Source organism: Odontesthes bonariensis, chromosome 8, assembly GCF_027942865.1.
Source record: "Odontesthes bonariensis isolate fOdoBon6 chromosome 8, fOdoBon6.hap1, whole genome shotgun sequence".
Lineage (NCBI taxonomy): Eukaryota > Metazoa > Chordata > Actinopteri > Atheriniformes > Atherinopsidae > Odontesthes > Odontesthes bonariensis.
The window spans coordinates 21,082,973-21,108,911 of record NC_134513.1 but is presented as its reverse complement, the minus strand read 5'-3'; the positions used below and the strand labels follow the sequence as shown (position 1 = coordinate 21,108,911).

The 25,939-nt window shown below is 41.2% G+C and overlaps 1 protein-coding gene across 3 annotated transcripts in view; it reads left to right on the top strand.

The window, feature by feature from the left end:
* Positions 1 to 25,939, top strand: part of ptprz1b (protein tyrosine phosphatase receptor type Z1b) — a 79,347-nt gene that overhangs the window by 47,944 nt on the left and 5,464 nt on the right. Inside the window, exons 4-27 of one of the 3 annotated variants that reach the window (XM_075472078.1) lie at positions 1,768 to 1,919; positions 2,007 to 2,102; positions 2,245 to 2,311; positions 3,287 to 3,444; positions 4,630 to 4,780; positions 7,218 to 7,402; positions 11,043 to 11,169; positions 11,251 to 11,303; positions 12,627 to 13,130; positions 13,307 to 13,484; positions 13,726 to 13,953; positions 14,803 to 16,017; positions 18,837 to 18,981; positions 19,068 to 19,159; positions 19,254 to 19,339; positions 21,780 to 21,800; positions 22,116 to 22,212; positions 22,300 to 22,382; positions 23,628 to 23,762; positions 23,875 to 24,006; positions 24,108 to 24,265; positions 24,382 to 24,517; positions 25,393 to 25,539; positions 25,675 to 25,768. In XM_075472078.1, coding sequence (XP_075328193.1) covers positions 1,768 to 1,919; positions 2,007 to 2,102; positions 2,245 to 2,311; positions 3,287 to 3,444; positions 4,630 to 4,780; positions 7,218 to 7,402; positions 11,043 to 11,169; positions 11,251 to 11,303; positions 12,627 to 13,130; positions 13,307 to 13,484; positions 13,726 to 13,953; positions 14,803 to 16,017; positions 18,837 to 18,981; positions 19,068 to 19,159; positions 19,254 to 19,339; positions 21,780 to 21,800; positions 22,116 to 22,212; positions 22,300 to 22,382; positions 23,628 to 23,762; positions 23,875 to 24,006; positions 24,108 to 24,265; positions 24,382 to 24,517; positions 25,393 to 25,539; positions 25,675 to 25,768 — 4,440 coding nt within the window. The remainder of the gene's footprint in view (positions 1 to 1,767; positions 1,920 to 2,006; positions 2,103 to 2,244; positions 2,312 to 3,286; positions 3,445 to 4,629; positions 4,781 to 7,217; positions 7,403 to 11,042; positions 11,170 to 11,250; positions 11,304 to 12,626; positions 13,131 to 13,306; positions 13,485 to 13,725; positions 13,954 to 14,802; positions 16,018 to 18,836; positions 18,982 to 19,067; positions 19,160 to 19,253; positions 19,340 to 21,779; positions 21,801 to 22,115; positions 22,213 to 22,299; positions 22,383 to 23,627; positions 23,763 to 23,874; positions 24,007 to 24,107; positions 24,266 to 24,381; positions 24,518 to 25,392; positions 25,540 to 25,674; positions 25,769 to 25,939) is intronic. The other 2 variants (XM_075472079.1, XM_075472080.1) reach the window with 2 other exon arrangements.

The following is a 25,939-nucleotide window of genomic DNA, read 5'->3' as shown; positions in this document are numbered from 1 at the left end:
TTGACTAATTTGAATTTCCCCCACTGGGGGATGAATAAAGTATGCTTCTATTCTATTCTATGAAACGTGTTGATTATGGATTGGTAATATTTTTCCAAAGTCTCTTTGAGCTCCAATTTGTTTTGGGGATTTTTTTTGTCTTCTGTCTGGACTTTTTATTCAAGACCCGTGTTTGCACACAACCTTTTCGTAAATGGCGGCGAGGCATTTACCTGAATAGCACAAGCTCATTCAATGAGGTTATGGGAGTCTTCACAAAAAAAACAAGATTGCAGACATGTCTTTCTTTCTATACGAAGACATGGCGAATTTGTCATTTATTATAAACTTTTTTTAAACTGAGTTTGAGAAAGAAACATATTAGTGTGATGTTGTATTAGACTTGTTGTTAGCAACTAGCTGATGAATGGAATGAAGCATTTAGCCACTCGAGAGCCAAACTTTCCCTTTTTTTTAATTTGCGGATAACCACAACAGGTAGAATCACAAATAATTAACTGTTTAATGAGATACTATGGTAGAAAAAACTCAACAACATTTCGCAAAACATGACAAAATTTCACATTCTTTTTAATGGAGAAGGTAGGGGCAACGCTTTTTGATTTGTGTAAAGACATTTTTTAAATCCTTACAGGAAAAACAGTTGTTCCAATCAAGAGATGAATGCTGCCAGAAGAAGTTTAATTGTGCAAAAAGGTTTGCTAGTCTGCTGCTAATTTCCTGACAGTTTTACATAAAGTTCTTAAACTGTTCTCTTGATAAGAAGTGAATAAAACTCTTTTTCATTGGAAGTCATTGACCAAATCAAAGTAATTTTTTCTTGATTGAATCATATCTGACATATAGACAAAGACTGACTAGTTTCCTAATCTGTGTTAGATCAGATATCAGCAGTAGAAGAGACTTTGGGGTAAATCGGGACAAGATATCTTCTACACCACCATCTCAGAACATTAACAACCTCCATTGAGTTGTATTCCCAGTTGTATGTGCCTGGAAAACCTTCAAAGGGAGGTGACCGGGAGGCATTTAAGCCAGATGGCCGAACCACCTTAACTGACACCTTTCAATGCAGAGGAGCAGTGGCTCTACTCCAAGCCCCTTCCAGATGGTCGAGCTCCTCAGCCTATCTCTAAAGCAGAGCCCAGCCACCCTCCCAAGGAAATCTATTTCAGCCACTTGTATCTGCGACCTCATTCTTTCAGTCACTACCCAGATCTCGTGACTATAGGTGAGGGTAGGAACCAAGATGGACCAGTGAATTGAAAGCTTCGCCTTCTGGCTCAGATCGCTCGTCACAATAACGGACCGGAGCAGTTTTATTCATAAAGTGCCAAATCACAACAAATTATTATTTAAATGGGGCTTCAAAGATTCAGTCCATTGAAAGCTATTTCAAATCCAATTCATTGTAATAAAATCATAATCAATCGTAATCCAAATCGAAGTTGACCTTGCTAACCACCACGCCACGGTGCAGCCCAACCGCAGCATCATTGATATGTTGTGTCCCCAACAATGCCGTACCGAGCAATTTAAAACCCATGACTGCTGCAGTCATTTGACCTGGCACAGAATGGCAATGAAACACTTTCCCACAGCACTTAAATTCCAGATGTTAGCGGGTGTTATTGTTTTTTTTTAACCCGTGTAAAAAGGGCTATGCAGAGTCTCCACCTCACGTTTTGGAATAATTTGTTCCCCCTCAGTCTTTTCTGAAACTCATTGTTTGCTACAGTTCAATTTCGCTTTCTATGGGTGTTTTAGTGGCCATTTATGTGGATGGGGAGTTCTTTGTGAGTGGAGGAGGGCTAAGCTCCAGGTTTCGTGTTGCCAGACTCACCTTCCACTGGGGCCTCTGCAATGCAACATCAGAAGGGTCTGAGCACAGTCTGAACGGGATGAAATACCCACTGGAGGTAAATGGCAGCAGCGCACATAATCTTTACTTGTCCAACCCTGAACCCTGCGCAAAGATAACCCAACTGTTTCTGGCTGTGGCTCAGATGCAGATCTACTCTTACAATCCTGATGACTTCCAAAGTCTGGATGATGCCATTAAGGAAGGAGGGAGGGTTGCTGCCTTGGCTGTGCTCTTTGAGGTAGGATGACCTGTGGATGGAAACCACTCTCCCACCCCTCCTGTGCCAAGGATAAGTCTGTTTGTCCTTGAATAGATTCAAAGTGATATTGTTTGTGCTTTTCAATTAAATCCACATTAGAAACTTGTGTTCTTGTCTGCAGGTTAGCCTGGAAGACAATGAGAACTTAATTCCTGTTCTGGAGGCCGTCAACAGTGTCAGCAGGTTTGGTAGGTCACTTCGACAAAACTAAGTAACAAACAAGGCTAGAAGTAATGAGACTGGAGACAACTGTCGTTAGTGAGGAGTATTCTTTAATACTGTGTACAAAGGGTCATACAGCTTGCATGCTAAAGATGAAAGACAAAGAACACAGAAGCTAGTTCCTTTCTCATGCCAAGATGCACATGCAAAACAACACGTCTCTCGTCTGGTTCTGTTTCTCAACATGTGGTTTCCTTAAAGGGCTCTCAGACTTTCCGGTGTCTGGCTGACACGTATATAAACACACACACATGTAACTCAGGTAAATATCTCAGCTGAAGACCATCTCAGTGTTATACAAAGCATTCATCAGGTCAGGCTTCTCCAAACATACTGTCAGCTTTACAGCAATAAAGGAGAGATAAAAGTACATACAAGATAAACTGGTGGTAAAACATCAAATATTATTATACTTAATTTCTTTTATGAAGATACGTGAAGATAAGAAAACCATAAAATGTGTGTAACATCAAACTAAACGGGTAGAAACTCCCCCTCTATATTTGGTCTGCCCTTGGTCTTTCTGACAGACTCGCTTAGCTTCGCATTTGTACTGTAAAGTTCTGTTAATCTTCTTCTCAACTTGATTTGTTTATTCCATCTTGTTTATACCACAGTGTTTAAATTTAGCTAAGTGGAGCCAGGTCACTGTGGGACATACGGTTTATTTTTAATCCTGATACAATCCTCTATTGTAATATAAATAAATCAATTAAACTAAGAGTCTAATTATACCTTGTTGTGTTTTTAAATTCATATTCACAGAGCAAATTGTGACGCTACCAGATGTGTAAAAGCTCCAGACATCATATTGCACAATAAATTGTATTTTTCTTTCTTAAGTGGTCGAAAATGTGCTTTAAATTAAACTTATCCATGCTTTACAATAGACAGCAGACAGTCTGACGCTTTAAAAATGCTTAATTTGTTGTTTTCACCAGGAAAGAGTGGGTCAGTGGAAGCTTTCGCCTTGAGGTCGCTGCTGCCTAACATCACGGATAAATACTACATCTACAATGGCTCACTGACCACTCCTCCCTGCTCAGAATTAGTAGAATGGATTGTCTTCAAACACACTGTGGCCATATCAGAAGCACAGGTCAGTGAATTGTATCGCTCGCACTCAAACTGGTGTCCACGATCACTGATGTGGATTTCTCGCTGAACATCTAAAAAGCAAAAAAAAAATTGCAGCACTCGCTTCCATTTGCTCTATTATTCTGAATTCATCCCTTAACCCATGTGGTGATTTCAGTGACGGATTTGTGTGCGCCTTTGATGCAGTGCCACCTGAGGACCTGTATTTGATTTGTATTTGAAATGAATGCAGTTTTTTCCAGATTAGTGAACCGCTTTACTCCTGAGAGACCCAGAGCCTCACTAAGATGCTCTTTTCATACCCAATAATGTTTCTGACCTGTTGCCAATTAATTACACCAGCTTCCTTTTAGTACCACTTACTTTACCAGTCTTTTGTTGCCCCTGTCCCAACGTTTTTAAGACGTTTTGCTGTCATCCAACTGTCTGGGAATTGGGGTTATACGAACAATGGTAGCATCGTCTGATTGAAGTCCACAAGCTCTGTGATGCTTTCATGTTCATTTAATGTCTCCAAATGATCAAACAAGGAAATCTCACGTTGGTTTTTTTTGTTAAAGTGGTTTCAGACTCGGTATCAGTATAATGAATTGAACATCTTGTCATTGCTGCCTGTGTTTGTTGTGTCTGGTTGTAGTTTGTGGCTGGTTTCAGGTCAGCTGTCATATGTATCCGTACACAAAAACAAAAACGAAGTGATGCAAAGTGACAGGTTTAGCCCAAATGGTGATTGCACAGAACATGCTTTTCTTGTGCCGTGAGTTGGAAAAAAACAACAACACGAGCTGATGCTGTAACATTGGATCCTCCGTTGAAGATGTTTTAAAACCCCTGCGGAGTGCTCATTTATGTGATGGTCATCAATTTTGTAGCAGAATAATTGAGGGCAAATATGGCCCTCCCAGTGGTTTGTGCATCGTGTACGTGCAAATTTGTGTGCTTGCATGATTGAAGCAAGTTGGCAAGGCATGACGCGGGCTCATTCATGCTAACCAAAAATAGAGCAGCGCTGTGTCTCTGATTCAGCCTGGCACTAACACAAGCCTCTTAAAACACAGCTACAAGCATTGGTTTTTGGATTTGTATGGACAACAATACAAAAATGAGGAAGATGCAGAAGAGCTTCAGGCTTTAATTTTCTCTCCCTCTTCACACTCTCCTGTCCCTTCTGTCCGTCTCCCACCAGCTGGAGGTATTCTGCGAGGTGATGACCATGGAGCAGGCTGGATATGTGATGCTGACCGATTACCTGCAGAGCAACTTCAGGGAGCAGCAGCAGCAGTTCATGGGTCAGGTGTTTGCCTCCTACACTGGAGTCGAGGAGGTGCTCACACCCAGTATGTCACCGCATTTTCTGAAGAAAATGTTCCCCCCGTCTTGCTTTTGACCCCATCACCTCAAATACAGACTGTGCACATTGACTAATTCTGTTTATTTGTGCCATTTTTTTCTCAAGTAACAGACTACCTTTGAGCGTTTGTTGCTGCAATAGTGCTATAAATAAAAAGCTAGCTAGCTCGCCCTTCCACAGACTCAACTAAGCACATAAGTCAGTTATTGACACACATAGAAAGCATTTTCAAACTGGGGCATATCTGTTTATGATGACAGAGTATTAGGGCCACATCATGAGGAAATAGTTTGAGTATACAGTCGGACTGCCCGAGTATTATGTGGAAATGTTATGAATAAAGTCTGCTTTTCGAGAAGAAAGTTGAAATTCTATTTTGAAAATAGATGTAAATCATAGTGCAAGGGACATCAGTGATAATCTTAGAGAAGGAATTGTTGTTGCCCAAAAATCTGGGAAGGGGTAGCACGTTTGGAGAAGACCATACGCATCATATCAGCGCAGACACCTCATACCAACTGCCAAGCACGGTGGTGGAGGGCTGATGATTGCGGCTTATTTTACATCCACAGGCTGTTTGTAGTCACCATGAACTCCTCTGTATACCAACGTATTCTGGAGTCAAATGTGAGGCCGTCTGTCCGACAGCTAAAGCTTGGCTGAAACTGGGTCGTCAACAGGACAATGATCCCAAACACAGCAGCAAATCTACAACAGAACGTCTGAAAAAGAAAAGAATGAAGGTGTTGCAATGGTACAGTCAAAGTTCAGAACTCAACCTGACTGAAATGCTGTGGTGGGACCTAAATAAAGCTGTGCATAAACAAATGTGGTAAACCTCAATGAACTAAAGAATTGTTGTACAGAAGAGTGGGGCACAATTCCTCCCCAACAATGTGAGAGACTGATAACATCATACAGAAAAAGCATTACTTCAACTTATTGCTGCTGAAAGCTGTTGAATCACGGTGTGGACTTCACCACACTTCTTCTTTGTTTTAGCTTAGTTTATGTTAAATAAATCATTTTGCTGTGTAACATTTGATGTGCTGTTCATCTGAGATTGTTTTTACCAAAATTGTATGACTTGGAAAAGACCAGATTATTCATTTTTTTATTATTTCCTGACACATAAACCCTCTTTTCACATAACTGCACCTGTACATCATTAGAAAAAAGTTCGATCTGATGTCAAACTAGACAGAAAAGCTGTGCAATATCACTCGTTTGCTTAGACTTGTCGTGTAGAGGTGGGTTGGCAGAACACGGATGCGGACTCCAGAAGTGAGAAAAGCAAGCTTGGTTTATTTATAACTTAGACAAAACAAAAAGCGCGGCTGAGCCAGGTAACAACACCAAAACTGTGGGACAAAACATGAACGTGACTATGACAAAAAAAAACAAAACAAACTACTTGACATGGCATGGGGAGAAAAAAAAAAAAAAACACTTATCTTTGAGACGTGGAAAGAAATCACAAACTGAAAGGGGAGCCTGGAAACTAAATAGGGAACTGGGAGTGATTGGTGAGTGAGTGCAGCTGGGGACAATGAATACAGGTGACGTGAGTGAAACTAATAACCTGGCATGGGAAGTGAGGGGGAAAAACAATTGCAAAACATGAACTCAAAAAACAAGACATAAAACAACCTAAAACATGATAAAGCATAAAACTAAAAACATGGGGAAAACCCCATGGACGTGACAAGACTGAGTTTTAGATAGAAAGCAGCACAGAAAGTGAGGGTGAACATGCATGGATCTTAGCAGCAAAGTCTGTTATTTGATCGACAGTGCTTTAAACTCCCAGCAGACACAGCACATTATGATTTTAAACTATGAAAAAAAATTGGTCCTTATTAGAGAGTCTAAAGGATTTCCCCAGTTTGATTTATCCCTAATTTGGGAGGAAAATTGATTGCCCACCCAGGAATCAATATGATTATTACATTATTAATCTTGTTTTTCTGGATGATAGACATTCCTCTGTTCCTGCAGTGTAGCTGAAGCAATGTGCTCCAAGGTATGCCTCATCACGATCATCTAGAGATATAATTCAGTATACCCTCTATTTTTTTTTTTTAAATTGACCCAGAAGCAAAGTGGATCTTTTGGGTTGCCAGGGAGATTGCCTTTGTAGATCAATGGCCCTGCTCCTCTCAGAGCAGGCAAATTCAGAGATTCAGAAAATGGTCTTTTAGCTTCTAACAAATTTATACACTCATACACTTCCTATTTATAGCCATACCCACTTTCGGAGCTAGGCTTTTTAGAGTGGAATTCCGTGTCCTCGCATTTTCCACTCAGTTGATGTTCTCTGGTTATGGCTGTTTTCGTCTTTATTTTTGAGGGTTCCTGGATCCGTTTCACCGGGTTTCAAATTAAAATGTTTACCAGCCAGTCTTTCTTTCTGCTGTCTGCAGCTTGCAGTTCGGAGCCTCAAAACGTTCAGGCTGACGCCCAAAACGACACCACCATCGTGGTGACGTGGGAGCGTCCCCGTGTAGTTTACGACACCACCATCGACTGGTATAGCGTCACCTACCAGAGGCTTCAAGGCCGAGAACAGAGCAAGCAGGAGTACCGGACCGACGGAGACCAAGATGTGGTAAGACATCCCATTAAAAACAGCACCTACAGTATTTCTGAATAGTCTTGAGCCAACCCTCATTTTGCTTTCAAGCCGCCAGACTTCCTTATATACTTTTAATGTAGTCTTGACCACTAGTTTAGGCTTTCTGAAGGTCTTTAAAAGCTTGTTTTTTTTTAATATTGGCAACTAATTTTCAGTCCAGTCCTTGTCCATCCATCCATTTTCTATACCGCTGAATCTGTCGATCGGGTCACGGGGGGGCTGGAGCCTATCCCAGCGGTCAATGGGCGAGAGGCGGGGTACACCCTGGACAGGCCGCCAGTTCCAGTCCTTTTACTTTTGATGCAAATATGAAGCTGCAAAAAGCAACGTGAATAAGCAATGTTTCCATTAGCTGGTTAGAAACTTTAAAGAAAAACACGAGGGTGTTATTTATACGTCAGAGGGCGACGGTACAGACTGTGTTGTTTGGAGTTGTAGTCCAGTAAGAAGCAGTTGTTGTCCTAACCAGAAACAGACCTAAAGAAAGAATAAAAACAACAACTGCGGTGGGCATCCACAAGAGATTGCATGGAAAGAGGAAAGAATTTTTCAGGAATGGCTCAAATCTCCGGGAATATCTGGGATATTTTTATCATATCCGGGAAAACGCCGGTCAGTTCATTGAGTTTATTGTTTGCCAGCTCAAACCAGAAACAGCTTGTGAGACACACTAAGTCAAATTGATGTCCTCAAAAAATAAGAACCGGTCCAGAAAGGACCTGACACAGGACCTGGGAGATGCATCTGGACCTACAGTTGATCCATCTACTGTTTGTCATCAGAAATGGTCTCCATGCAAGGCTGGCCAAAAGACACAAGAACTGGACTGAAAATAAGTGGCAACAGGTCTTATGGAGGGATGACCCTCCCTCCAAATGCAGGACCCCAATGTTACTGAAGCAGTGTGGGATCATCTTGACAGAGAACGGAACAAAAGGCAGCCAACATTCAAAAAAGGTCTATAGGATGTCCTTCAAGAAGTCTGGAGATCTATTCCCTGAAGACTACTTAAATAAATTACAAGAAGGCTCGTCTAAGAGGGTTCAGGCTGTTTTGAAGGATAAAGATGGTCAGAAGAAATATTGACTTAAAAAGTTTAGAATTGCACAAACTCTGTTTTGCCTTATGTACTGTATTTTCATTAATGCTTAAGAATGTGTCTATGAATCAATGCAACTATTTCCTGTTTTCCGGTCAGATATAATGAGTACCTCAAGACTTTTGTACTGTACTGTATATGTTCATTCACCTTTGGCTCTAATGCAATTTCAGCTGTTTTGCCCCATTATCTACAGTTCTCACAGGTACATTTAAACATTTTAATGTAATTAATAGAAATGACAGTGAGTACCCTCTCTCCTGGATCAAATGCCAGATTATAATACATTAGCATTCAGTATGTCCATTGCCTCTCCTTTCCTATAATCTCTGATGTGGTGTGAGAGCTGCTGGAATGTAAATTGATCAAAGTGATTGGATCATCAGTTGATGATGACAGGCAGTCCTTGCTTTTTAACAGGTCACAGAACAGCCCTTAGTGTGACGAGCACTGTATAAGCATCTGTGGGATCTGATTATATCAGAGCTGTCAATATTCATATTAACGCAACCTGATAGAAATAAAGAGGTTTTATGAAATGTAAAGGTTTTACTTGGATATAATTATTCATTTTTTCAGTTATTTGATGGTACAGCTCTTTATATTATAAAAGACTACAGTAAAAGCAAAATTCAAAAATACTTGTATGGATTTTCATTACATCATATGTCACTTAAATTTTTTTTTTTTATCGATGAACATAAATAACAATATGTAAAAAATGAAAAGATCAAATAAAAAGCATTTGATGAAGCTGATGGAAACGTCTCATACCCATTCAACTTTTCCACATTTTGTCACATTTCAGACTGTGAATGAATTCAGTTTCTTTGTGCTCATCAGTACTAAAATCAGGGTTTTTAAGTGTTTTGTCAATTTGTCAAAAATAAGATGATAATGTTTTTCAGATCCTTTGTTTGTTATTGCACTCGCTACTGAGCTCTGGTTCATCAGACTTTGGTCAGGGATCCTTTAGATGTGTGGAAACTTGACTGGAGTCCATCCTGTGCCTGACTTAAGTTATTGCACATATTAAAGAAGGCAAACATGTGTCTGTCTGTATAAAATCTCACAGTGGATGGGATTTATCAGAGTTGAAAACTCGGTCATATTGTCCAAAGAACTCTCCTCAGATCTGCAAAACATGACTGAGTCATGGTCTAGGAAGACTAAAGCAAGAAAAGCTTAGTAGCCTCTATTACTGTGAAATGGAAGCAGTAAAGAACCACCAACAGACTTCATCAGTCTGTCAGCCCAGCCAAGATCAGTATTCATGCTTGTTTCATGGAGTTTTGGTCAGACAGGTAACCACTAAGCCACAGAACACCATGTACCACTATCTGTTATATTAAAACCCACTGACATGTATACTCAATAACTTTAATCTTATTGCAATGCAATGGGAAAACCTGCATCCTAAAAAGGGAAGAATAGTTCCCATTCTTCTCCCAGCAGCTTCTCCCAGCAGGGCAGCAGTGGGAACCACAGAAACTGCTTGATATGATGCAAACAACTTTACTGTGGCAACACATGTGGTGAAAACAAATTAAAAAAAGAAATTAAATAGCTACTGTGCCAGTCTCGATCCACCTTCCATCTTTGACGTGCACAAATAAGTGTGGCTCCTCTGAGAAGACCGAGGATACACCAAAGCAGACCTGGAACTTTATTGAACAAAGGACTGAGTCCTTCAAAGTATCTGTGACATCGGAACAGTCCATTGATGAGATTTTATGATATGTCATCCTAGAAACGTAGCTGTTAAGGATCCCTACTTGACTTTGAGAAATATCTAAAAAGTCTTAAGGTGTTCATTCAACCGACAAACTCCCCAGATACCATTCTGATGACACGGTGGGAAGCCCAATCCACAACCTCTGTGGCTCAGAAGATTTATTGTTAACATCCTGGTTCCAAACTCTCCAGGACTCCCTCAGATGTTCTTTGCGCACTCCATAACTGGTCATTGGTGGCATGAGGAGGACCTACCCAATATTTTAGGCGGGTGGTAGTAAAGCTATGGCTGATTGGTGTAAATTATTTTCTCAGAGGAGAAGGGAGAATCTTACAGGAGGATCACCATCTGCCCTTTATTGTAGACGGGTTAATCCTCTGATCTGTGGAAATTAAGATTAAGCTATTTGTCCAAAATGCTTAAAAATATTTGGAAGAAACCAGTCACTGAGCACCACATCACTAATACCATCCCTGCAGTCAAACATGTACAACATCATTCAGTGAGGACATTTTTCTGCTAGAGGAACAGAAAAACTAATCAGGATGGAAGAAAGAACGAATGCAAAAAAAAAAATTGGAGAGCATTCCCAAGAGAAAATCTTTTCCAAAGTGCTTTTCATCACAGCTTTGGATGGAGTTTTACATGTCAGCTTTCCAAGTAAGCTCTCTTTAAGAGTCGAAACGAGATTTATCTTATGAAAGAGGTCACGTTGAATATATATTAGTCAATATAAGGAGTAGGAATCACTGTTTAAAATGAATTGTTTGATTTTGCAGGGTGCCATTATCCCAAACCTGTTGGCCAACAGCAGCTATGTGGTTCAGGTGTTAGCTGTTTGCACCAATGGCCTCAGAGGACGATGGAGCGACCAGACTATAGTGGATATGCCATTAGAAGACCCTGGTATAAACTGACACAATTTCATAAGAGCACTTATTAGTGGTTAAAAGTCACTACAGTCAAAAGTGTTTCCTCTTGTTCCAGAAAGCGAATCCAGCCCTGACACTGCCACAAAGGAGTCTGAAGGACACAGGGAGGTAGGACAGTCCAAGTATCTGTAGATTCATCTGACCCCGATGAATATCCCAAAGTTATTTTTGTAATGCTGACATTTGCCCTGCGTTCAATAACGCACCACTGGACCTTATTGTTATGCAAATCGATGTCATTATGCTGACAAAGGATTATTACTGAATATTTAGAGAGCAGTGCAAAAGGTAATGGACTCGGAGATGAGAAAAAACAGTCATCATTTTACCATAATGTTTTTTTTTCTGACACAAGCTGTACAACCCGAATTTATGTCTGTCAAACCAGAACTTGATTCCAAATAGGAATTGTTAAGAAAATACCAGGTTCCTAGAGAAAAAAAGAGAGTTTAGATTCTACCTGTCAGTTTCTGAGCGCACCCATAGATAGTTTAATTCTGGAATCACCCACTTAAAGGCTGCCAATTTGCAAGAAAATAATAACTTTGTGTGGGGACCTGTGTATACGTGATTATCTTAGACCTACCTGCGTCTAAGTAAATGGCTAATGATTAATGAGAGGGAGTTTTCCATTAATGAATACCTAGCATTTTGAGTTTGAATGTTAAGAATATAGATAATTTTGTTTCTTACGTATTAGACCTTCTTTTTAGCCTGGCTGACGCGTCCACATCTCGATGAGATGGTGGTCTGGGAACTAGGTGTGCATTTTCTCGTATTTGAGGCGTGGTTTACGAATGCCAAGAGCAGTTTATTGGGCGCTACGAATGTCTATCAAATGGCGTCTGGTTCTTCCCATGCTGCTTTGCGCGCGATTCATAGCCAATTGTATCACTTATACCAGATGACGAATGTAGAGCGACAGAAATTCGTCGAGGAAGAAGAAGACGCTTTACTATGTATGAGAAGACGATGGCGTTTAACGATTATTGTCGTTTGTGCAAGGTTAATATGAGGGTAGAAGGCATATAACGTTGCGGTAACGTTGTGTTCGCTGCCATGTTGGATTAACACTCTACAAGCTTCGGTGTCGCGCATAGACGTCGTCATCATCTTGCTGCCCCCCTGTTCTGTGATTGGTTCCCTAACTCAGGCAAAAATAAGGGCGGTGGTTTCCAGGCTGAAATCGCGCGCAAAGCAGCATGGGAATTCCCGGGCTACCTTCTTTTGTCATTTGGAATCTAAAGTAGGAATCAATAATAGAATCAGTCAGAATCCTCTGAATCAGAATTGATAATGTTAAAAAAAATTGTGTTATCTTTTTTAAATATATTTCCAGAGGACGAGGTGAAAGCAGAAACATAACTTTACTCTCAGTAAACACATATTACTACATCTTGTGACCTTGTGTGAACTTTATTCTTTCTTTAGGACTCATTTGTTGCTGGATGGGAGGGGCCAGAAAACCAGAATCAGCTGGATTTGGCTCCAGAGGATCACAGCCCAGTGGAGGAGATCCCAGCTGAGCAGACCAAAGTTTACCAGAACCAACCTACACATCACCAGAACCAGCCCACAGACCAAACCCAACCTAACCAGAACATTCCAGTCCAGGTCGGCACCGGTTCTATCCCAAAGACTCCCTCTGACTCTGTTGTTCTACAGAAAACTCAACTCAACCAGAACATGGGAGAGAAACTGGGCAGAAACAGGTCGAAGCTTGATGGTGCTAATCAGAACCGGATTGGAGGCGATCAACTGATCCCAGCAAACCGACCCTTCACAAATCCGGGTTCTGACAGCAATAGCGCAATCTGGGTAACTCGGGCAGCTGAGCAGCCGGGCTTCCTGTTTCCAGTTGTTCAGACAAGCACTCCGCCATCAATCCGCCGGCAAATCACAGAAGAGGCATCTTTGTCGGTGTTGCCACCTCAGGTCATTCCCTACACCTCCTTATTCTCATTTCTTGTTATTTTAGGAGTTTATTTTGAATGAGGAAACAAACATTTGAGGCTCAGAGAGTTGATGGGAGGGGTCCCAAAATCTTTGAATTCAAACTGCTTCCTCCTTGTTTGTTTTTTGTCCACAATTTTCTTTGCTCTTTGTTACAGTTGGCGGATCATGATCCACCAGACCCCGCCAGAGAAAATGGCCTCCCGAAATCGGACCTATACACCCCTCCAGTGAAAAACATCCAAGTCACAGATATCTTCTATGAAGACACAGTGACCAGTGCTCCATTGAAAACCATCACTTACCCTGCAACAGTGTTTGCTTCTCTGCCGCCAGGTCAGCTTTAACATGGATTTCCACAGCCAGATGAAGATTTAGTTTTAGAAGAAACTTTATTTACCTCTGAGTTCTATGAAAGCAATGGGCAATAGGGCTTAGCTGAATTTGTTGTCTCAAAACCACGAAAAATGGATGTACTGTTGGTTTTTAATCAGAAGGTTTTCATTTGTAGAACCTTTGTAATATTGACCAGTTTAAGTGTCTCATCATGTCATCTTTATGCACATGTGGTCCACAGGTACTATAGAGGACAATGGTTCCTCATCATTCTCTGAAGACAGCGAAGCACCTCCGAACAAACCTCTATCAAAACCTGTCACAACGGATTCCTCCGTCCCCACCTCTGTCTGGATAAAAGAAAACGCGCCAACTGCCAGCAACACACTGGCCAACTCAGTCTACAAATCACTCACCACCTCCTCTTTGCTCAAAGTGCTGATGCATACGACTCAGCCCATGTTCAAGGGTAAGAAACACCCAAGAATACCCTCTTTTGAGATAAATCTTTAATTCCAATAAACTATCCACTTCCTTTTAAAAGTGGCTCTGATTTTTTTTTTTTGTATGAGAGATTTTACTCACCAGCAGTGCTGCATAAATACATGTTCTTCCATGGTGGGTAGACAGCTGGACTTAAATGCAGTGGATGCTTTCCTTTTTCCTGTAATGACCCACCGCTGTGTGGCTTGCTGCTTCTGGGATCTGTCATCGGAGTGGCATTTTGTGTGGTGACATGATGTGGAAAATGTGGGTGGTGGTAATAATGAGGGCCATATAGAATAAGGGGGAGTTAATTGTAATTGGAGTGATAATCAGTAGCTTTCTCTCTCTGAAGTGCTTCAGAATTATGTATGCTTCTGCTTACGCAAATCTTTCTGCATGTTATTGGAGAGGTCAAATTTCTTCTGCCTTGCAATAATCTACTTGAATCCACTTAAGCTTGGTGATAAGCATCAAGTTCTGGGACCTCCTCTGTGTCTGAATTCTCTTCTGTGGCTCAATAGTGCTCTCTGGTGGTTGCTCTTTCCCCTGTCCTCAAAGAATGTAGGCTTTGATTCCTCTTCGGGGACATTCTTCCTCTTGACCATTGCTGTCATCTTTTCATTTACGAACGGTAGAGTCTTTGCCCACTTTTTGTGAATTTCATGGGATGTTGATGGCTGATAGCTACACCTTTTCTGAGAACGTTTGAATTCCTCGGCTTCTATCAGAATCTGCGATGCTATCTGGAAACATCATGTCTTGCCTTTATTTCCATCTTTCCTTTTTGGTCCATTTCAAAAGGGACACATTTTTGCTTTGGCTTTTCTTGCAGCAAATTCCCCCATGACCGGGACTGACTCCAGCTCTTCTGGCTTCAAAGACCCTCCTAAAACTCTAAATGGAATGATCATCAAACCCATAAACCCTGCTGTCCCTGATGGGGCATTCTCTGCTGAAGGAAATGTTTTCAGTGTCATGCCTCCATCACTCAAATCACTCAGCAGTTCCCGTCCCTCTCCAGCCCTCCATGTAAACAATTCTTCTAAGGAGCACTCTGTGATCCCTTTGCCATTGGATTTAGAAAACCCTTCAATTGCTACAACTCCAAATCATCTAATGGCTACAAACTCTCTCTCTTTGATGTCTGATTATGGCTCAAGTATCATCAATTTATCAAGAAAATCCACTTTTGAGGGAATGACCCTCAGGACTCGAGACAATCCCGATATCAGGTCAGAACCACATCTCGACAATGAAAAGGAAGCCAGTGGAGGTGAAGATGAAGATGACCACAACACCAATTTAGTCACATCCTTCTTTGATTTCGGAAGTTTGGATTTGTCAGACAACCCAATGGAGGAGAGTGGATCAAGCTCTGGCCTTTACAGCAAAAGCTTCAATGACGAATTATACGAAGCTTCTGAAGTTCAACCTAAATCTGATACTTTTCTGAGCTCAGATGTTAACTTAAAGGTGGATCGTACTGGAGAAAAGAGCAGATTGCCAGGAACTGATAAGGCAGCTAAAAGAGATAATTGTACAGATGGAGCAAATAGAGCCACGGGTGTAAAGAAAGAGTGTTGCACAGAGGCAGAGCGAGAGGAGGAAACCGAGATAAGTGGTGAGGAAGAAGAAAAGACAGACTTGAGGAGTCATACAGTGAAGAAAGAGGACAGAGAAGCAAATGAGAGTGTTAGAAAGGTCAATATCACTGAAGGCTGTGACATGCTGAAAGAAGAACAGAAGGAAACTAAAGTGGAGACTGCAGCTGGAGGGACAATGAACAGTGAAAGCAGCAGTGGGGCTGAGGAGGTCAGTGGTTCTGGAGAGCATGCTGGGACTGATGTCAAGGAAAATCCAAAGGATGTTAACAGGGATAAAGAAAGTTTCAAAGCTGGGGGTGGAAATGAATATGGTTCAAAGGACAGCAGAGGGGATTACAGCAATGAAGAATTAATATCTGAAAGAAGAGGCGTTCTGCAGCCGCTCGCTGCTAAAAGCACACCTTCAGCAGGCTTCCCACTGTTTGTAAACAGCCGAGAGCCAGGTAATTATAAACTAAACAGAGTGCTGGAAAGTGAAGAATGCATAGAAGCAGGTGGTAATGAGGGGAGAGGAGCAGGTGGTTATGCAGGTGCAGCTGGAGACAGTTTGCAGGTGTTCTCAAGCGTGGAGGGGTTGTTATTTAATGCTACAAGAAGTCCTGTGTTGGAACGCCTTGTTCCTCTGCGCAGACTGACTGACACCAACAAGACAGTGGAGGAGCAAATAGAAGGTAACAGTTACACAAAATATGAATTTTCCACAGCTGTGCCTCTTTGTTATAAAAACCCAATTCCAAGTTGGGACACTGTGTGAAATGGAAATACAATCGGAATGATTACCAATGATTTACAAATCTCACAAACAATTACTTCATTCACAATAGAGAAAAGAAAACATATTCAATAATTAAAGTGCGTTATTTCACTGTTTTAATGAAAAATATTAGCTCATCTTAAAAATGATGGCAGCAAAACATCTAAAACTTTCTAGCAAAAGACTAAGTAGTACTAATTCGAAACAGCTGAAGGAACATGTTACAACAAATGATTAGGTTAATTGGCAACATGTTAATAACAATTTGACATAAAAAGAGCACCTTTGAGAGGCAGAGTATCTCAGAAATAAAGACGGAAAGAGTTTCATCAATCTGCAAAAAACTGCATCTACAAATTGGGAAGCAATTTTAGAATAATGTTCCTCCAACTAAAACTTTAAATATTTCACAATCTACAGTACATCATATCATCAAAAGATGATTAGATCTGGAGACATCTCTGTGTAAAGGAAGACGACCTTATATAATCAAATGCCCCTGATCTTTGGACCCTCAGGTATAATTATGTCATGGAAATAACTGCATGGGCCAAGGAACACTTTCAGAAATCATTGTCTGTGAACGCAGTTCATCGTCTTATCATGTGTGAACAGGAGCCAGAAATGCTGACATCTTCTTTGGACCAAGTTTATTTAAAACCTATTTATTTAATATCTTTGAAAATTGAAATTCTTTGTAGAAATCATGGATCCCTCTTCCTCAAGAATACAGAGGAGAAGGACCATCCAGCCTCTTTTTCACCTGTTTTTATTATGTTCAAAAGCCTGCATCTCTCATGACATTGAGCATTAGGGCCCATGGAATGGGCACCTTGCACATCCGGTCAAGGCACCATCAGTGCTGTTTTTTTTAGGGAAGGCCTTCCATGTTTCAACAAAAGAATGTTAAACCACATACTGCATCTATTACAACAGCATACCTTTGTAATAGAAGAGTCAGAGTGCTGGACTGGCCCGTCTGCAGTCCAGACTTCTCGCCTACTGAAAACATTATCAAATGAAAAATACGACGAAGACCCAGGATTGTTGAGCAACTAGAATCAAGACAACAATGGGTCAACATTCCTCTCCCAAAATCTCCTCAGTTCCCAGATGTTTACAGACTGTTGTTAAAAGAAGAGGGGATGCTACACAGTGGCAAACATGGCCCTGTCCCAACTTTTTTGACATGTTGCTGATATCAAATTCAAGATGAGATAATATTTTTCATGAAATGCTAAAATATCTCACTTTAAACATTTGACATGTTTTCTCTGTTCTGTTGTTCACACATCAATGGTGTATGAGATTAGGAAATCATTCCATTCAGTTTTTATTTCCATTTAACAAAGCCTCACAACTTTTCTTGGGATTAGGGTTGTAGAATCTGGAGAGGATAGTTTGTAAGGGTGTAATCGGCAAAGCAATTAGTGGTTTTGTGGTATTCTTTTCTTCTCATCGGTCTAACTGTCAGCCATTGCAGGCCATCTATTTTACAGTAAAACCTGCATCTGGTGAACTTGGGGACACCTTTAGCAGCTAAAGAGCCAGATATTTCTCTCAGGAGTAGGTGGGAACCAGACCAGATCTAGAAGGAGAGTTACTATTGGATTTAATGTGTTATATAGTCTTAAACAAGTCTATGTAAAGATAATGGCAAGCGGCCACATGAAAAATTAGTAGTAATGCTGACTGAGGGTATGTGAGGTCATCTATAAGACAATAAATGTTTTTTGGAACATTGTCGGGACTTTGCAGATGTGAACATGGTTCTGTACTTATTACAGTTCAGGTTGGTGCGCCAAAGCTTTCCATGCATTTCTTCTTTTCAATCTACAATAACAGTTTGGTCTGTTAGGAGACAGTAAGCTGGTTTACCAGCTGCATATTTAAGCCTTTTTAAGTGTGCCTTGACTCTCCTTCAATGAAAGATTGTAAGATTGTGTGGATAATGGTGAATGTCTTTGCACTGTCTCTTCTCAAAACAAGTGTCCGGGTTGTTCTCCATCTTCTCCTCATCGTCTTCTTTGTCTGGTGTTTTTGGCTCCACCTTTGAAAGAGGTTGATTCAGGCACGTGTGTCAGTATGGTCTCGTATTTTTGGCGTTGGACGCAGTTGAATTGACCTTAAGGTCAGGAAAATATGATAACTATATTCATTTTAGGGGGTGATTTATACCGTTCTCACTTCTGGCATTTTCCGTATGCTTTGCTTCCCCTACAGTGACAAGTGACGTCGTGTCTGTATCTTGTTCCTGCTTTCCCGGGGTGACCAATAAATTCTTTAATGCAGATTTAATGTCTTCTTTCTGAAAGGTTTGAGAAGGAGTTGAAAATCTTTACTTAAGTGGACACTGGCCGACTCACCACTGTTTAATAAACAGTTATCCACATGTTAATTTATGCTTGGGTATATTAGCTGTTCATAAATTAGTTTTATCTGTAAGGCACTTTTCAGCCGTTATGTTGACCAGTGTGAATCATATAAACTTTCAGTTCTCTCTTTCAGAGGGCAGCAACAGCAGCCACGAGTCTCGAGTCGGTTTGGTTGAAGGCGTGGAGAGGGAAAAGAGGACAGTGGTGCCTCTGGCTATCGTCTCCACTCTCACTATTCTTTGTCTGCTGGTACTGGTTGGCATACTCATCTACTGGAGGTACAGTCCCACACAAACACACAGCGTCTCTCTGTATCATTTCCACCTCTGCACCTTACAGAGATTCTGATCTCTCTGTGTCACAGAAACTGTTTCCAGGCTGCTCATTTCTACCCAGATGACAGCGCGTCACCTAAAGTCATATCTGCTCCGTCTACACCCCTGCTGCTGGCCACAGGTAGCACACTTGAGCCAGGCAAAGCAGCACTGTGCAGTCCCACACACTGTCAAACTGTTAAGTGCTCAGTTAAGTATTTCCTACTGTGTTACAGATGGCCACGAGCCGCTGACAGTGAAGCAGTTTGTGAAGCATGTCATGGAGCTCCACAGCAACAACACTTTCTCCAAGGAGTTTGAGGTGCGTGGGATTTTAAGCCAGCCAAGTTCCAAAAAAAAAAAAAAAAAGATAAAAAATCCACTTAAATATGCCGGCCAGAATCTACTTTAAGAGATTTTTGGAGTTTCTATTTTTTTACCTGTTTTCCAAATAAGCCAAATATATAACATCATAAAAGTGGTTCTGTTCACACACTTGGTGCAAACATACATCCCGGCTAATCCGATCACAAGGAGACAGCCCTTAGTAAGTGTGTTCGCACCTTGTATTTAAATGCTACCCCAACATTGTCCTGAGCGACCCCTTCTGATTGGATCTCCGTTACTTGCTCTGTTTGCCAACAAACATGTTGTATAAGCTACAGTCAGTTGTCAGCTGTGCAACAAACAGCACCTTAGCAGGTCTACGGATCTTTTTGTATAATCACAAATACTGTCACTGACCTAAACCATAGGTCACAGATATCATTTCCCAATGATTGTAAGAAGTTCAGGTTTGCAGCTGACACGATATCAGTGAAATAAAAAGAACATAAGATCATTTGGTGCGTGATGTTGCGGAGCTCAGTGTCAACCAGGTACAGGAGGCTCCTTTTGACCCTTGTCTGTGTTGCGTATTGTCTATACTTAGTAAAGGATGTCCAGAAGGTCCTGGACAGATCTCTTGGTTTGAGGCTTGGGTAGGTACATGGAAATTAAGTATGTGTGATCAGGAAGTCATTTTCAGTATAGTGGTTAGGTTTTGGGATTAAAGGTGTAAATGGTATGTGAAGTTTTAAGAGGAATGGGTAAGAGTGATTGTTGTATGAATATGTGAAAAAAAAAAAATCAAGATTTTCTATTATATTAGAAAAGATTTTATAATTATAACAAAACAACAATTCCTTTTAGTTTATGATTGATTCAATTTACAGATGGTTCAACTTGCTTGATTGTATCATCCAACTCCACCCACATCCAATTCAAAAGGTAAAAGTTATAGTTGGGGGTTAGTGGGCATGGCTTATAAAGTAACATGATAAATGACATGACATGATAATTGAGCAGAGTTGGATGGTCTAACTGGCAGCGAGAGGCTACTCGGTTTTTGTACTTTAGCTCCTTGTTGCTCTTCAGCTAATTTAAGTTTTGCAGACGCATTCCTCGCATTCAAACGGGTGAGATTACAGCAATAAACAGCAGAGATTGCAAGGTCTTTGCATCATCATGTTCTCTGAAATATAAGGGATATATTAGTTTCACTGGTGAGCGGAGCATTTTTTTTACACGCTTGACATAATGATGCAAATGCTCAACATGTCAGACTGCAATTTCTGATTATCGTCATTAATAAAACTAAGAAGAAATACAAAAAATACACATTATCAAATATAGTTTCTAATTATGTGAGGTAAAGCTGAACATTAGACCTTTATAGATGCTGAAATTTTACAAAATTTACAAAAAAGTTACAAAAATCTTATTTTAAAGGAACAAATGACTAACTCAATGGAAATAATAAGTTACGCTTGGTTATCGCATGCTGTCGATCTGTTTCCCTTGTATTCACGTGAAATCTCCATTAAAAGGCTTTAAAAGGCGAATCCCCAGGATATCTTTGTGAACATCTGCTCCTTCTGTGGAGTCACGTCAGCTCAGTGTCCTTCAGTGTGGCCTAGGATGAGTTTATGTTCACACTGTAAGAACGGGACCTCTGGATGCATTCACACCTGTATTTAGCACTGTCCTGTGATCCAATCAGCCATGTTTGCACCATGAGTGAACAGGGCCTTAGTTTTGGTTCCTGTGTATAAATGCCTCATTTGTCATAGCTCCTTAATGTGCTTCCATATGTCTATTAACATCACATTGTCTAAGAGTATCACTTAGCACAGGTTTGATGTGTAACTTCTGTGTGCAGCATGTTACACATCAATTTGCAGGAAGGGGTGTTTTGGCACAGACTCTAGATTAAAAACACTCAAACTAAAAACAGGACTTAAATTAGTAAGAACGGTTTACAAAAGGCAAGGACACACGGATGAAAATGACCTCTCAGGTTGAGCAGTGGGTACATTTGCATGTTAGTCACCTCTGTTTCCAAGCATGAACCTCCCTAAGCAACACACAGACAGGATTAATTAAAGTATACTCTTCCCTTGTAATTGTCATTGTATTTGCACATTATTTTCATTTTATAACTGTGTTTTTGCTTTCTCCATAGCTGCTAAAACCATACCTCAGTGTAAATTCTATCGATCCCCAGGCCCTCTGGGCATTTGCACAATCAAAGTGATGCCAACACAGTTAGAGGCTCTGACGGGAAAATCAGTATATTTCTCCTCTCTGTGTGTATCTGAACCCCAAATTCCTGAACCCGCACTGACTCCCTGTCTGTCTGTCATCTTGTCCCCCTATCCCACTCTCTTCACCATCTCCACCACCATCGTCGTGCTTTCTGCATCTTCACCACCTTCCATTAGATTGTCAAAGAGTCCTTTGAGGTAAGATGCTCCTTCTCCTGCTGCAGAGGTTTTTTTTTTGCCCTTAAAAAAAAGACATTTGTTCTAAAGTGTCTACCTTTGCTAGCATTCTACAGCTTCACTTGTAATTAATCTGTTTTTGTAAGTCTGTTGTTGCATAGAAATGTTTTCATTCTGGTAGTCATCTTCATAATCTATCATTTTTATATACATGTGGGTAACAAGTGATGGCAAAACCTTCTGATCCATAAAAAAAACCCAAAAAACATCCTGCACTGTTTTGTGTTTATCTAAGCCTTATTTTAAATGTGTGTTGTACGTTCTTTTGTATCTTAGGAGGTGCAGGCATGTACAGTGGAAATGGGCATCACTACCGACAGTTCAAATCACCCCGACAACAAAAGCAAGAACCGCTACATTAACATACTTGCCTGTATGTGGCTACTCACTTGGGTCACCATTCAACATTTAAGTGTCCAAGCCTGTGGAAGCTTTGCTGATTACCTCTTTCCTTTCCCAGATGACCACAGCAGAGTGAAACTCTTCAACAGTTTGGACAGAGATGGAAAATGCGGGGACTACATCAACGCTAACTTTGTCGATGTAAGAACAGTTCAATTCAATCTCTACTCAGACTGTTGCCAGATAAGTGTCTGAAAATGGATGGATGGGTGTATTAATAGTAATAAGAAGAACAAATCACTATAAGCAGTCATTACTTAAGGCTATTGTTGTAGGTAGGACTGACTTCTTGTACCAATTCTTACTCAACCTTGTCTGAAGAAGGCTCTGTTGGACGACACTCCATGTCTAAGTAAAGCAGAAAGGAATGCTTTTGAAGTTTGTCACATTACAGAAAAAAAATGCGTGAACTAATCTAAACATGAATGATTTAAACAATCACCAAGTATATAAAATTAGATTCCAAACTTGCATGAAAAAGCTGCTGTGTGTGTGTCCGCTAAACATTGTGACTGACCGACCAAACTGCTGAGACAAGAAATGACAAATGCGCGTTTCAGATATTAAATATTTTTATCACCTTCAAGCTGTGTACTTAATTATTAACACTGGTCATTTGTGTAACTAATGTTCTCAAGAGAGGTAAATCCTGCTGAGGATTCAGCTGAAATCTTGGAAGTGTGAGCACAGCGTCAGCTGATATCTCAATCTGACTGGTTCTGAAATCCATTAATCGCAACTGTCTCTGGTACAAGTTTGCAAAACTACCAGTTGAAAAATGCGCCGGGTGTCGGGGGTGATCCTAAGCAGGAAACTTTTGGGGTTCTGGAAAAAAAATCAATCCACCACTGAGTAAGCACACAGCTCTGAAAACTCTCCAGTGTGGTATTGGCTTTTCACAAAATGAATCATCGGTGTGTAACTCCAGATAATGCCGAAACACTTCGTAACAACCATGGCATGACATTTTTGACTTAGATCTACAATCATTCTGGCATAAATCTGATTCCCTGAGCTGGTGTGTTGTCAGATCACCTTTGCTTTTCACAAAATGAATACATTTCTCCTTCATCTAATTATTCCTCTGCAATTTAAGTAAACAGTGTTATCCATTCATTCTTTTTTTATATAATCAGCTCCCGTCCCACACAGAGAAAGCCTTCTTTGTTGGTTTAGTTTTTCACGTGCTCTGATACTGCTGCCGCAACAAATGACTCCAGATTTAATTGCACTCTTCACCACAGATTTATAGAGGAAATGCAACATCTTGCTGTAAACTGTAAAGGACTTACATTTCCACAAGAAGAGTCTTCTCTGTCCCTTCTTGTAGACAGCCTAACGAGTTGTATCAAGGTTGCAGTGAGCAAATCTTTGTCTCCTTTGCAGGGTTTTGAGCGAACGAGGGCATACATCGCAGCCCAGGGACCCCTCAGAGCAAGCAGGGAGGACTTTTGGAGGATGATCTGGCAGCAGAATGTTGGAGTTATTGTCATGATCACCAATCTCAAGGAGAAAGGGCGCGTAAGAGCCAAAATAGGTTTTGACGCGATGTGTCAGATATTAAACCATACATTGAACTCCATGTTTATTATTTTCAGAATCTACACAGCATCCTCTTTTTTGATGTCTTTAGGCAAAATGTGACCAATACTGGCCTGAAGAAAACCAAGAGGAATACGGTCCTTATCAGGTGACCCTGAAAAACACCAAGACCCTTGCTTATTATACACTGCGGACGTTCACAGTCAGGGATTCGACAAACAAGGTAGTTCATACACACAATCCTTCTCTTTCTGTTTAATACACAGTGGTCACATGAATAAACACTGTTAGCCTCTTTGGTCAACACGCTTCCTGGTCCTCCAGGTGCCTCAAAGGAAAGTGGAACACACAGTCCTCCATTATCACTACACCCAGTGGCCGGACATGGGCGTCCCAGAGTACGCCCTGCCTGTCCTGTCCTTCATCAGAGCATCTTCTCGGGCCCGGACACAGGAGATGGGCCCCGTCTTGGTACACTGCAGGTAGAGTCTATATATGTGTGTATAAATGAAATGAACATCTAGCACGTGGATACTGAGTGTGAAAAGGCAGCATTATCCCGAATGTAGCGTTAACCTGTGATGTCTGTCTGTTAAAGTGCTGGTGTAGGAAGAACAGGCACCTACATAGTGATAGACAGCATGTTGCAGCAGATCCAAGATCAGGGAACGGTGAATGTTCTAGGCTTCCTAAAACACGTCCGGACACAGAGGAACTTCCTGGTTCAGACGGAGGTAAGAGAAAACTCTTATCTGTTTCCACTTGCGGGATCCACCTTCCTTTTGGGGGACATAAAACTCAATGTATCTCAATAGATGACATTAAAGGGATAGTTCGCCTCTTTTGACATGAAGCTGTATGACATCCCATATTAGCAATATCATTTATGAACATTGACTTACCCCCTGCTGCGTCCTGTGAGCCGAGTTCCAGCCGAGTTTTGGCGTTGACGAAGGTAGTCCGGCTAGTTGGCTGGGGTCCCGAAAATAAAGCGTATTGCTTCTCAAAACAATATGCGTTCAAAAGAGTAATACATTTGCATCACAAAATCCTCCCTCCAGAAAAAGTCAGACCTCACAATCGCTTGGCGCTATTTCTCTCTACCTTTGTATCACTGCGGGCTGTGTAAACTGTGCAGACCGAAGTGCAGACCGAGCAGTCCCCTGCTTCCGAGCAGTAAACACCGTAACAGGTGCGGCTATCGCTAGGTGGCTGTACGCATTGATATGAAGGGAGACAAAAATAGCGCCAAGCGATGTGAGGTCTGACTTTTTCTGGAGGGACAATTTTGTGATGCAAATGTATTACTCTTTTGAATGCATATTGTTTTGAGAAGCAAGAAGCTTTATTTTCGGGACCCCAGCCAACTAGCCGGACTACCTTCGTCAACGCCAAAACGAGGCTGGAACTCGGCTCACAGGACGCAGCGGGGGGTAAGTCAATGTTCATAAATGATATTGCTAATATGGGATGTCATACAGCTTCATGTCAAAAGAGGCGAACTATCCCTTTAAGACACTAGGACCAAACTAGTATCATGCTTTGGTTTTCACAAAGAGAGACATACAATTACAAACGCTTCATTTCTTTCTGTAACTCCGTCATCTAGGAGCAGTATGTCTTCATCCACGATGCTCTGGTGGAGGCCATCATGAGCCGGGACACATGGGTGACAACTGAGCTCCTCCATGCTTATGTTTCTGACCTCCTGACGCCGGGGGCCACAGGCAGGACACGCATGGACAAGCAGTTCAAGGTGTAGCCCTTTTCCACTGCTTCCCTGTACAAAATTTAGGCATTTTGCCAACGCTTCTTGGTTGGTTTTCCATCACGTTATATTCTCACCTAACTGTATTCACTGAATGTTTTCAACACACTGTATCTGTTTCAGTTGATTAGTCAGCGCCAGGCGAAGCACGCAGACTACAGCACCGCTCTGAAGGATGGCAACGCTGAGAGGAACAGAGCCAGAGCGCTGATGCCTGGTAAGCAGGGCTGGATTACTAACTGGGCAAAGCAGACAACAACCAACAAAATGTTAGAATTTATTTGTGGTCAACTGATCTTTTTCTTTCTTTGTTTCGAAATCTAAGAATCTTTTCTGGAAATGGGGTTGTACCATGGTCCTGTCCTTTCTTTTAACTGTGTTCGTACAG